Genomic DNA, 14,667 nt, shown 5'->3' on the forward strand with positions numbered 1-14,667 from the left:
GCTAGTCCGTGAAATTCGGTAATCCGTGATTATCTTGGTCCCGACCATTACGAATTAACGAGGTTCTACTGTATTTCGTATTCACAAATTAACTTACAATCGGGAATTATTGAAAGTTGGTTGGCGGCACTGGGGGGAATAAAATTATCATCGCTGACGTCTACCGGCACACACGGATCACAGAATGACGTAGTTGTGATTAGGTTGAAGATTTGGTTTGACCTTATTACATTTTAACGCAGTTAATTGTGTGTACGTGTGTGTGGTGATTTATAAGTAATCATGTCAATGAAAAGTAGTTTTTTCTGGGAATATTTCACCGTTTATAGTGATCCGTCAAAAGCAACGTGTAATCAGAGGTACTTGAAAGGCTCTAATCGGCTCAGAAGATCGGCAAGATCGGCAGCAGATGATCGGCATCGGCATGATCGGCAAAATAGGTGATCGGCCCAGCTCTACGATTTTTCAAGGTCCCTACCTACTATTTCAAATATAAAAGACACTATCTTGCTCTGGAATAAGTTTATTACAAAGAGACTATAATTATATTTTATAATTTAAAAAAAAACCATGAATGCCTATTTTGGAAAGACAAAACTAGTTAATCAAACATCACTATCTAAACAAAATTGTCATGTTTGTTGGACTAAATATCCATTACCTTGCCCTTTTATGCTTATCCCAGACTTGCCAACTTTTGAAACCCTCAATTAGTAAAATACATAAAAAATAATATAACACGCGTAAACTGCTCGCGGCAATTGAAAAAGTAATAAACTTTCATGATATCACATTTTTTCTAGTAATTGAAATTATGTAATCGTTTTAACATACATTAAAATTGCAGACCAACAATCATTCTCATTATTTACCAATATGGAAACATTTTTGCTTAGTATCACATCGAAGAAAAAACTTCGTTCCTTGTGGTACCCTACAAATCAACAGTGTGTACCTTTGTTACAATATACACTGATATCAGTTAACTTCCAGCAGAATCTCCCTGGAGAACTGGTAATGAAAGCAACCTTGACATATAATTTGTATTCAGAGTCATTGCTGCCATCGGTCGCGACTGAAAATGCCACAGTTTGTAAATTACAAACAATTTTATAGTTGCATCTGTTGCCATTTCTTTCACGATAGCCGTCGACTTTGTTCTTGCGCAACCAAATTTTTTTGCTATTTCAGAATCTGAAAACATTTTTCTGAATAATGGGCTGGCGTGATCCGAAACATTTAAAGGAATATTATGTTCAACCAAAAAGTTTGTAAAAATACATTGCATTGTCTGTGCTGTTATTTTTAGCGAACTAATCACTAACCTTTGAACTGACTGCGACACTTTTAACATTTGCGAGAAGTTTTGAACAGTTCACGTGGAGATTGATGTTATATCTTCCGCCGTGCCCAATGTTGATGTCGCATCTACACACTGAAAAAAATGCGAACTGTGTTCCCTTGCTTGATTTAAGAATACACGGAAAATCCCGCGTGTATGTATCACGAAATGCCTGAGAATAATGTGTATCACGTTTCGGGGGCATTTTCTTCTTCACTTGATTTCACTTCCGTTAATTGTGCACATAACACGTTTTTATTAAAAACATGCAATAAATTTCTTTCCTAACCTGTAATAAACAAAATCAAAATTGGCTCAACTTTAACTGAAGAATCTCAACATACGCTTATGCACAACACCATCTTGCCAAACTAAAAATGCTATTTAAACTGGTTTGTGATTGGTTGTAAGCGCATCAATGTAACTCAGGCGGCCAATAAGGAAAGATATACATTCGAACAACAAATTACGTGGTTTGCTGGCCTTCGACCAATAATATAACTCAATTACCGCATTCGTTTCCACAGCAACAACACATGGCAACACCTTTCACAAAACATACAATAAAATATTTAAGGCAGACGGAAAATACATATTTTAATAAACGTCTTGTACTTAAAATTCGTAAAAAAAATGCAGACATCCTCGTACAATCGTAAAACGGACGTGATTTTCGTACATTTTACGAAAAAATCGTAAAGGTTGGCCAGTCTGTTATCCACACTAAATTTGTACATATAAAAAAACAAGGGGAAAAAGCCAATAAACAAGACAGATGTACAAATATATCTTATCCAGAAACATTATTACATTGAACTAAGTATATTAATAAAACTTAAAATTAGTGGTGCACCGATATGACTTTACCGATTACCGATTCGATTACCGATTATGAGAGCAATAATCGGCAGATACCGATTCAGTTACCGATTATAATGAAATTTTTTTAAGTGTAATAATGCACACAAAAATTTTTATTGCCATGTGAATTTAATAACAAGATTAGTTAAAATCGAGAATACAATTATAATAACAGTATAAAAATATATAAAATACACTATTAAGTCATTGCAAAGTGTAAATTAAATTAACTTCTATTTATATTTGTTATTGTAAACAACTTGAATTACAGTCTAACAATTTTAATTTACAATGGGTAAGTTTTTGTTGCGGAAAACTAGCATTATTATTGACTATCACATAAGGTTGCATCAAGAAATTACCGTTTAACAATGTAAACATGCTGCTTTATTTTGTTCACTTGAGTTTATAGAAAAATTTTCCACACTTCACTCTTTTTCTCCCTACTCGCCATCTCACTATAATTATATAAAAATGACTAAAAACTAATACTAGCACATGTGATTTTATTTATGTTGACTGAATATATAAAATTATAAATACTTTTTCACATTTCACGTCATACAAATAACAAACGGATAATGTTACCAAAGACACCCATGATGAGTTTGTAAAACGCAGTGATAAAAACTAGAAGGTATCGGGACCACGATTTTGAACCGCTACTACGACTCGAAAAGATCAATTGTCATAGAATCCACTGCAACTGCTTGTGGTATTTTGATTGTGTGCCATATATTTTACGTCTCTGGCTATAGGTAATGTACAAGGCCACTAAACAAAAGACTAAACGTAAATAAACGTGTAGGAAAAATTTATTTTATTGTTCGAGGCAATGAGATTTATTAAACTTAACGAAATATCTGTAATGATGATATGACAGAGTTAGATGAATTTTGTAATATATACAAATATTACCGTATTTCATCCTAAAAATTGTGTAACAAAATATTACAGTGTAAAAACCTACTTAATTACGCCGGGACGTAAATAACCGGCAAAGTAATCGTTAAGATAATCGCCGATTACGATTAATCGGTAAGTACCCATAATCGCCGATTATGATTCATCGGTATCCGCATCGGTGCACCACTACTTAAAATAGAATTCAATAACTAATCCTTGTTCTCATGAGTGATCAGGGTGGTGTTGAGATACTTAAACATGAAAACATAAAAATTTTAGGTGGAATCCTAGAAAAATCAGAAACATAAAAAATGATTAATTAAAGCAAAACCATACAAGCTGATGTAGTGTGGTGTGGTATTAAAGGGCTTGAAGCAACACCTTAGAATGAGAGATAGATGTGTTATAAGAAAGGTTGTGACACATTCAGTTATTTGTAAGTTTTAATAGTCTATATCAGAGTGAAATTGCCTCCAACATACAAACACTACTTGTATTTTATATATTTATTTTTCCTAAAAAGAAGTCATTAAAAAATAGGTCAAAATCATAGGTATTTTTAATATATGTAATCCATTTATGTCTCAAAATTGAAAACAAACTGATATGTCTTGCAGTACCAAACTAACACTAAAACAAGAATATTATTAAAAGATTAAAAATTGATCTGTAAATCAAATACAATATAAATAAACAAAAAATTATAAAATAGTTTGGTGATTGTACAACATCCTTACAAAGTACTTTTTACACCAGGTCAACAACTTGAAATACATACATAAATCATTAAGCTATATTAATTTTTAACCTGACTCACACATACGTAAAAGGTAGTTTTCAAAAAATAATGGGAAAAAAAATAGTGTTTAAAACTTTTTCTTGATTTTACACACACACAAAATACATGTTAGTTAGTGAAATGAATGTCCAGCAGAAAAGTAGAGTAAACAGAAAAACAGAACACAGTACAGGGATGAAATTTTCAATTGTGATGCTTATTTGTACTGAATATCTACAAAATGGTGGCAAAGAAGTGTGACACCAAAGAGTCAAATGTAAATGACAACAAATAAAGTACTGGCTGGATAATGCAAATTTGGTTTCAATTCACACAGAAAAAAGAATGTCAACAATTAAAAAAAAAAATAACAAACATCAGGTTCAACTCACAGTTCATTGACATCATACACACAAAAAAGAGCACAATAACAATGTTATCAAAACATTTAAGGCCACTAGTTTTCTTCAAGGTTAGCGAATTTAAATAGATTGTACATTTGCGATGCTGCGCATATTCGCACGTAGCACCGCCGGCAACAACCGACCTTTGATATGTCCACTCGACGCCCTCCATGATGGCTGGAAGGCAAGTTCGGAGACGTGGGGGAACATGCGTGCTCTGCCGCCAGGACGTCGGCGAGACGGAGCTGGGTCTAGCTTACAAACACAATCCCAACAAAACACACCTGCAATCATTTACAAGGTTAGAGGACAGATGACCAACATACGTGTCCTGCATGGATACTGCCACATAAGCTACTCAGAGTGGAATTAACATGTACAAACAAGGTGTACCATGCAAGCAAGTTACAATCATTACACATTACAGAAATGATTTCTGCGATAAGAAATACCAAACAGCAATCGGAAACACCCAGATAAAGAAGCCAAGGATTGATAGAAACATCTAGCTTTAATTTTATTCTTGCACGTGTAATTTTACTTTGTACTGCAGAAATGTTAATTAGCTGCTACATTCCCCCCCCCCCCCAACCCAAGTTAAATAAACACCATATTTCAGTCACGTAACTGTAAGCAAGCATAAATAGCAAATAAAGAGAAACATTATACTTTTAAAATTTCAGCAGCAAATCGAGGCATTACAGTCCAGTGTGTGGAAAATGTGTGACAGCTAAATTATGAGTGTTGCAGGTCTGCGTAGCCAAGTCTGCATTCCAAGCATCCATCCCCCACAAAAGCTGATCGCCCCTCACGGTGCGGAAGGCATTGTTGGCGCGTGGACTGTCAGCACCTGCAGAGACGATCGACTCTTGACAGTTCTCCAACTGAAGTTCGAAGGAAGCTACAGCTACGAACCCGCATTGTGAGTGGCGTGGTTGTTCACTTGCAGGTTGCTCTGCTGCTGTTGCTGCTGTTCGCTTATTATATCGACGGTGGTCGGCGAAAAGTTCCTGTTGTACGGATGGTTTGAATTGCACAGGACCGTGTACACATTCTCCATTTTACTGAGTTTTTCGAAAAATGGGATCAGATCCAAGAGCTCTGAGTCAGTCATGTCATCAAACCACGATGCTACAGGCACCTGCAATTTTTAATGTTTTACTCAAACACAAACAACCAACCATAGTTAAAATAAAACTAAATAACAAACCACACATCAATGCACTTATACATATGACCTACCACAGATGAATAAGGTACTAAATTTTTTTATTATAATGTAAGTATAGGTAATTAAATAAATCTAAAACAAAACTGAAGAAAAATATGTTTTTCACTTCTGTTTGTGAATTTTGTGGTTTTTGGTTGTATTTTGTTTTGTGACCTTTCCCATTTAGTGTCTGTAATTTCAATATCATATGTACATGATTTTACAGTTTATAAATAATGGTTTAAGCATATTTATGTGAAAATGTTTTAACATATAAATTTTTTAGTCTATGCTTACTTAGATGAGACACAGAATTGGATTAACTATAATTCAATTAAAAATAAGGTAAATAATTGTTACAACATGAACAGAATTATAGAACTGTGTGGTAATGACACTTGTAATAAAATGTTTTAACAAAACTTGTTATCACTAAATTTGACTATAACTATGAAAAAATGAGTGCTACTACAAAACTCCTACTTAATTAAACAAGACTTCTGATAAATTAGATCAATACACTGATTAGTCACAAATCACCTGGTAAGTGGGGCCCAGATTAATAGGCACAGACATGAAAATTTCACAAAAACTAGAAAAATAACATTATTTCTGATGATTTTTCATCTTTAACACAAATTTCTACAAAAATAGGCTTGCATTTTAAAAATGTTACATTTTCACGACAGTGTAGAAAAAAAATGGGTGCATGTACTTATGTACTCGCGTGAGAAATTATACTTCTTTGGCATCATTAAAAAATAGTTTTAATTGCATGCAAATAATTAATTACAATAAAATAATAAAAGGGCTGGAAAAAGATAGTCAACACAGTCAATAAAGTTCAGTTTAAATTTGAAAAATTAAAAAAATAAAATTTAGAGAATAATAAATATATATGACATAATTTGTACTAAATATTATAAGATTCTTAATTTTAAATATTTATTATTGAATATTTATTATTTTAAAAGAAAATAAATAAAATCATAATAAATTCAAAATTTTAATTTATTTTTATTCATTTTCATATATTTATTATTTTCTTAATTTAATATTCACTTTTCATTTTTATCAAAATGTTTTCATTAAATTTGTTCACTTATTTTTATAAATATTTATTATTTATTCAATTTAATAATAAAAAAAAAATATTTTAGTTTGATGTTCGATTTTAATTTTTATCACAAATTTTTATTAAATGTTTTATTAAATTTATTTCTTTATTTTGTAAATATTAAATAACCAATAATAAATTTTAACATTAATAATTTAATAATATTTAGCATTAATTATATTAAATAATGATATTTTAATTTATATCAATAAATAATACATACGGATAGTTAACATCAATTACATTCAATCACTTGAAAAAGTATATAAGCACAATTAGTTTTACTAATTTTTACGAATAGTAAATAATATGAATCAAAATATTCAATTTAAATCACTAGTACTGAATAAAATTTATTAGCACATTATATAATTTGCACTTGTATGAAACTAAAACACGCGTTGTGAATGTAGAAACTAGAAACATGTGGATAAATATTATGAATATGAAAACAGTGATCAGAGGCGACGAGCGTGCCAACATGCGTGACTAATAGAGGTTCTATTTCTATTTTGTTGGTAGCTTTTTTTCGAGACTTAATGAGCGGTTTAGCGGGCAGCTTCAACCTGTTAATTTTGTGTTACAGTGATGCGCGCACATCTTAAAATTTCACTCTCATCATTTTTTCATAACGCGCCTATAGAAGTATAACTTAGCTTAGTTGAAAACTACTCACTCTGCCTCTAAACAGCATCACTTATGCCAATTTTGACTGCCTTTTGAACCGGCATGGTGATGGAAGATGAAACAAGATAATGCCTGGACCGTGTGAAGGGGAGTAGGAGAGAGAAGGAGCATGCTAATGAAGTTTAGTTTGACATTCCTTTTGACGTTCAGTGATAGTTGTCCCCTCCCCTCTTCATTGTCACGCCACATCTATCGTAGCATCTTTTTATTTATTTTTATAGACTTGATTTCTGACCGATGGCTTTTCATTTGCAATGGTAAAACTCTCTTTTACCGTATTTACTCGCATATAGGTCGCGGCAATTTTACCAGATTTGGTGGGGGGAAAATGAAGTGCGACCTATATGTGAAGAAATTTTTTTTTTAAATTTTTGAGGAATTTTTTTGCAATATTTTGCTTTAAAATGCGAAAAAAAAAGTTTATATAGGTATAGGCAAATTTATTTACAATGTACACATACAGCTAAACCCCTTATTTACGTTACCGTTATTTACGTTTTCCCGTTATTTGCACTATATTCTTCAGGTCCCGTTTAGTTCCCATTTGGTCCAATACAAAACTTTCACGCAAATTACGACTCTAAAATCGAATCCATCCCGCTATTTACGTCACGTAACAAGCATAAACAACCAGAAAATACCGTGGGTACTTTAAGAGTAAATAAAATTAGCTAGTAGGCCTAAAAACACTAAAAACATTGTGAAAAACGTTAACGTTTATAGTCGGCAATGAACATTTTAAATCGCAAAATATAAATATTTTATAACATGAAAAATTGCTTTTATTTCTAAACATGTAATAATTTAAGCCTAGGCGTGTAAAAGTACGAGTAATTATAGCAGGAGACAATCTAAAACGCACGAGGGAAAAACGTAAACTCACGAATGTAGACCGTGGCTGATTGTTAATTTCTGATACTGTATTTATGTCACAACTTAGCCGAAATACTGGTACGAGACAAACTTCACAAGATAAAATGAGCGTAGTCTTGGTAACTGTTTTATACTTATTTTATAATTTCGGAAGTATTGTACAGTTGACGCATATTTTTTAAACTAACAATTTATTTCTGGGGATCGTAATTAATTAATTATTGGTATCAAGACATAAAGATTAACGTAAACTTGAACATGTCACGGCAGCGAGAATACTGGTGCGTATACCAATAAACTGGTATTAGAACTGGACAAAACTGGTACACGGGAGGTGGAGCTTATATTTTTTCCGCTAAGCTCGCATCTATTGGCTGGCTGCTGATGGAACGTCACGAGTCTGGGCGGAGCGTTGAGTGAGTTATACTGCGCATGCGCAGCTCAGTGAACAAAGAGCGAGCAGGCGCGCCGTAACAGCAGCTGATCGGGTACAATGACCTTTCTCCGCGCACGGCGCACGGCGCGGTAATGAATTACCGGTGCGACCTATATGGGGGGAATCTTAAATACCAAATTCAAGACCTCAAATTATGGGTGCGACCTATCTGCGATGGCAATCTATATGCGAGTAAATACGGTATTCATATCTGCAGCTTCCTGTTTAAAAATATGTCGTGTAAAACACTAGTACCAACGAAAGTGGCACCAAAAAGATCCATAAATAGGCCTACTGCGATACCAGAACAAAGCAAGTGTTGAAGTGTTCTTTTAATAACTAAATTTAACATTTGACAATTAGAATTATTCTGCACTTCCGAAGTATTAAATGCAGTAATATTAGATATTCATGAAATATTATTTATGCGCATGTATTTATTAGGAATTGGTTATGATCAAATTTTTTTTACCGATTCAAAGTTTTCAAACAAGGGTGAACAAATAAAAAATTAATCTCGGATTTCGTTGTGAATTTTGCAAAAACAAAAAAAACACTCCCACTTTTAATAAAAATTACCCCCCTTTTTCCAAGTGTCTATTAGCGTATTGGCTAAGTAGTGAGGTATCGGCCTTGTAAGATTGCATTATTCCTGCCCCCTGCTTTTTATAACACAGTAACTGAGAATGTGTTATGTTACTGATATTTTTTTCATGTTTCATAATTCATTTATACACATGTTTCTTCTATTATGAATATTCATTTAAGGTATTTTGTGCTTAAATGTTAATTATTATTAATTTTGGTTAGTTTTTCATAAATTTGAATGAACATTTATTATTAACTTTTTATACTTTGTTTGATTTGTTAAATTTAATATTGTCTATTAATTACATTTTTTCCAATTTTAAATCATCTTCTGGTTAGTGAGGCCGTAAAATTCTAGAAATGTTAAAAAGAAAGGAAGACAAAAGCGAGACACTCTGTCACCAGTGTCACAGTCCAAAACGTAATCATGTTTTCATCGATGTTTTGGAAGATATCTCCTAAACGTGACAATACCGGCTGAACAGTAAGGTATCTCTGGTGGCTTACCCCTCCGGCTAAGCGAGTAATTACTGAAAACCCACTCAAATAAAAATTATGACTAGGTAAGGGCAAGTTGCCACCAAAGTACAAAAACACTCCAGGACAACTATGTTTTTTTTTTTACTCGTTAAGCGAGTGCAAGTGAGCGAGTGGAAGAGTTTATTTATGCTAGAGGGGCACATGTCGCTGTAGGCTATAAATAGGACTGTGTGACTGGGACTGTGATTGACATGAAAGGGCATTGCAATAATAACCCGACTCTTACTTTTAAATATGACTGAGGACTTGGTTGTTCGACGAAGTTGAAAGTGGTGAAGTGTGATGAGTTAATGTCACTCTCAGAACTTCGGAGTGGGAACAATGTGGAGATGTTTGCACGATGGTAACTCTCCATTACTAGTGTAACAGCTCAGGAGTGTCGAAGAGTCGTGAAGAGCGGAGTATGGCTGCTAGAGAACTTGGTGTTCGCACTTGGTCCGTGCCACCGAAGTCCGTTAGGGAGGAGTGCGCTACACGTGTGCGCAGGCACCCCGACTAAGAGACGACTCGCTGCAGTGGAGCCCTGGAGTAGACCCTCACTTTCAACGATCTTTAAGGCGAGTGTTCAATGATTCATCACCTGCTTTACCGAGAGGTTTAGCTTTAGTGTCCATTTTGTTTACATATCAAACAAATATAATACGAGCTAGTTAGATACAAGATGCGTCATAACAAGTGTTAGGTGTAATGAACTTACAGGATTGCAATAATTCAGTAATTGTTAATTTAGGAGTTAGGTTAATTGTGCCTGTTTTATGAATAATCTTGTAGTGGAAATACTTTGTAGTCTCAGTCATATTCAGCCAGTTGCATTAAGGCAACAATAAAACCATTTGTAAGTCACTAGTAATTATTTTACTATTGTATTAATTTAACTTTTTATTTCACAGTTGTAATAACAATTGTCTCACTTTTATGATGAGGAGCCAATAGGAGTTATAATTTTAGAATTGGTTCGATAATTTGTTTGTATTCATGATAAAGTTAATGTTGGGTATATGCAGTTTAGATTATAATACGTTGGACAATAGGTAGAGTCACGATTATATGGTAATGCGCGATAAAACGAAATAACACCGAAAACCGCTTGAAAACACGAAATAAAACGAAATTGTGCGAAATCCGCGATATGTCACGAAATATCGTCTATCCTGATTATTTACTTTTTTTTTCCATTCTGTAAGGACAATTCACTATCTTCAGCACAATCAAATATTTCTGACAGTAACTAGCAGCCATATATATTATATGCGACGGTGATTTATTATAGATTTTAAAATGAAGTCTCGGAATTAACGTAATATTTTCTTTAAACGGTAAAATTGTGTACCATAATAATTTAAGATGTTGATAACTATGATACAATGGCCACCGTTCACTTTCTGTAAATAAAAAAATAACAAATGTCCAAAATATGATTATCTAATATTACGTTTTTAATCATTAAAATATTACACACTAAAGCGCATTGCTTTTACTGTTTATTTAAAATAAAATACATAGGGTACGAAAATAAAATTAACCCTGCTTAATGTAACGATTGTAAATAATAAATAGTACATGTTTATGTCGGTATTAATTTTCACGTGCGTATGTTGGTATTCGGTATGCGTTTGTATTCGCATCTATTCTCCATTGTTTTGATCTTTCCAGCACGGCAAGTTTTTGCGTATTAAGAGGTTAAATTCTTCCTATGTGATTAAAATTTTTTGATAATGCCTAAAACGAAGGTTTTTTGCCATTGACCGATCGAAAGAATTTTCCAGCGAAGGATTTTATTTGTGATAAAATTTTAATGTGCAAATTCTGTAACTGCAGGCTAGACTATGAGAGACGCGATACGCTTGTGAAACATGTCGCGAGTGAGAAACATAAGCGTTTTTGAGGTTAAGCGTTAAACGACATCCTTGTCTAAGAGTCTTTAATGCCATTAATTTGCTGTTCAACCCAAGAAATGTGAGTAGGGTTAGCATAGAAGATGCAAACCTACAGAAGTCTCTGCATAACTTGCCTTCTGTTTCCCATCTTCCCATTGATACATTCATACATGGCTATGTTGCTTTCAAAAAAATAATTGATGATGAACTTTCATTGCCAGAAACAAGCCAAATTGATGTTGCAAAGGTACTTTGCTCCCTTAAAGGGGACTACAGTGAATTTGCTCAAGCCAGTTTAAGGGCAATCTGGTTCCCAACATCAAATGTTGATGCAGAAAGTTCATTTTCCAGGTAATCACTGGTAGTTAGTGACAGAAGACAACGTCTCACTCCAGAAAATGCGGAAAATTTAACTATGATAGCATTTCAATAAAACAGTCTTAATAGTAACTTTGGAAGTGCTTAATTGTGTAATTTTGTAGTGTATGTGATTGTAATTAAGTCGTGAAATTTTTAGTAGTTATTTAAAAGTTTGAATTTATGAATTTGCAAATGAACTTAATTATCTATGAATTTGCAAATGAACTTAATTGTAATTAGATCATGAGGTTTTAGTGTTTATTAATATTTGATTTAATAAATTTGCATGTCGTACAGAAAAGCAAGAAAATTTTGCCGTGGGTATTTTGAGCAAAAAAATAAAACTGTATAACACCGAAATCTTTATTTCTTTACACCGAAATTTGTCTTAAAATAACACCACAAAATCTTGACTCTAACAATAGGTATTGGTTGTCTTTTACTACACATAATAAACATCACATAAACGGAATGGCCGCGACATACAGACTAACCGGATACAGCAAAAAAACAGGAGTGGGGATACACCACTAGTCAAGTTAATGTTTAGCACAAAAAAAAATTACAATTCGTCACATTAAAAAACAAATACACTGTTACCATGTTGGTAACTGCCTCGACCATGTGTGATTACTTGCTGGTCACTATATTTAATTGTTTTATATTTATTCAATTTCTTGTTATATTTAATTACTTTTATTTACTTTTTGGTAATTTAATGGGTAAAATTAATTACTTGAACTTTTATGAATTTGCACTGTCGAGCTAGCGAGAGTTAAGTTGGTACACTATACTGCACGCTTTCGGTAATGTTCTGGCCGAGCCGAAGATTTCCGAGTGGAATACTCCGTGTGAAGACCGCGAGGAAGTGGGACTGCTCGATGTGACGCCGGAGTGGACGGACCACAAGGGGCGGGTGCCTACGCGGAACGAGCGTGGAGGTTTCGACGGCCGAGCTGCGTTGGAGAGACGCGAGGCGATGGACATCGCTGGTGCCCCGGGGTGGTCAAGTGCCACGGCAGCGGCGGACTCGCTGCGACTCAAAGTAAGACTAGAGACCCTTATTTATTTTCTGGTGATGGTTCACCTGCACGGAAGGTGGAAAAAGAAAATTGCAATTTAACTTAATGCTACGCAAAACGATTGTGACCGTGTTTAACGCCTGGCGCTAACGTGATTAATACCCCCAAGAACTTATAACTACTTCTGAAGCGTGCTCGATATAGCTCGATTTTTGCTACAAAAACAATGTGGAAAATACAGTTTGGTAAAAATGGCCATACAAACGTTTTTTTGAACTTTCTTAATAATAGTTCATAATAATATTCCTTTTTTTTTTAGTAAATCCATGCGCATGGTGTTGTTGCGATTATATTCCCTGTATCACTTATTAATTTTTCATGTCAGTGCTAAATGTATATTATTATTATTATTGTACAGCATCATCACTCGCAGTTACAGTATTGCATTCAATTCATACTCCGTACGTCTGTTTGCTTTATATGTGACATCCCATCGATCACACTTCAATTTGTTGCTTATAGAATCTTTTTCGAATCCCATACACACAAGACAGGGGAAGGATACATATAAGATTTTTTTATTATTTTCCTTTGCTTCCATGTGGCGGTGTGTGTGGAAGGTTTTTTGTAGACCCTGGTAGCGATCAAGGTTTTTGAGATTGCTGGAGGCCGGGGTTACAACACACAATATAGAAACAAGGAAACAATAAAAAGCTTCAATAATAAACACAAGACATCATTTAATAAATAACATATTGATGAAATAGTTATACTTTTCCTTGGTTAGGGGCTTTGTCAAGATGTCTGATATGTAGAGATGGTGATTTATAGCATTTAAAATAATAACATTTAGCATTTTGAAATTGAAATTTAGCATTTTGTAGCATTTTTAAAAACAACATTTAGCCAATTCTCTCATTTTACATTACTGAAGAGAAGTATATTTTTAAAAAGTATTAAATAATACACATATTAATTATTACCAACCACAGAAATAAAGATCTAGCACAACTATGAAGAGAGCCTATCTTGGCAGGTTTCCCAACATCTTTTTAGCACTTATGAGTGGAATAAACTGAATACTTAAAATTACAATAAATATTTTTTAGCCGTGTTCATGGCCATAGTTGATGTAGAGTGCACAAATAATGTTATTAAAACTACTTTTTTTTTTTTTTTTTTTCAATTTACGCCTTCTTTTGGTTTTCGATCATGCCAGAAACCGTTGCTTGCCGTTTTACAGACTTTTTTTCTTCATCCGATTTATCAGTGAATCTTTTTTTTGCAGCCTGATGTCCCTCAGATTTAATGTGCTTTTCAAGTACATCTTTTTTTTTCCACTCCAGACGGCGATTACATAAATTGCACATTAAAATATTTGTATCACTTTCGTAGAACTGTTCACTTTTGTATTCATTTATGCGATCGCGAATGGAAATCACGTTTCGTCCCATTTTTACCACGAGAAATAACAGTATACAACACATTCACAAGTATGTACGTATTTGTAAACACACCACCTTCCACAGACTACACAAGAACACGGCTCTCACGTGAAACACAGCCAGAAAATGGGACTTAAAATTGTTAGCGCTGCAAAGCAGAGATGTCGCAATATGGTGGCCTAAAAACTTGTACTCTGCAAGATGACGGACACTCTTCCAGC

The 14,667-nt window shown here is 33.8% G+C and overlaps 1 protein-coding gene across 2 annotated transcripts in view; it reads right to left on the reverse strand.

Moving 5' to 3' along the window:
* Positions 1–3,614: 3,614 nt before the first annotated feature.
* The window catches only part of LOC134527382 (carboxy-terminal domain RNA polymerase II polypeptide A small phosphatase 1), a 67,121-nt gene continuing 56,068 nt past the window's right edge, over positions 3,615–14,667 (reverse strand). The window contains exon 6 of one of the 2 annotated variants that reach the window (XM_063360025.1): positions 3,615–5,432. In XM_063360025.1, coding sequence (XP_063216095.1) covers positions 5,199–5,432 — 234 coding nt within the window. In that variant the 3' untranslated portion in view covers positions 3,615–5,198. The remainder of the gene's footprint in view (positions 5,433–14,667) is intronic. The other variant, XM_063360026.1, reaches the window with a different exon arrangement.

Source organism: Bacillus rossius, chromosome 1 (genome assembly GCF_032445375.1).
Source record: "Bacillus rossius redtenbacheri isolate Brsri chromosome 1, Brsri_v3, whole genome shotgun sequence".
Classification (NCBI taxonomy): domain Eukaryota; kingdom Metazoa; phylum Arthropoda; class Insecta; order Phasmatodea; family Bacillidae; genus Bacillus; species Bacillus rossius.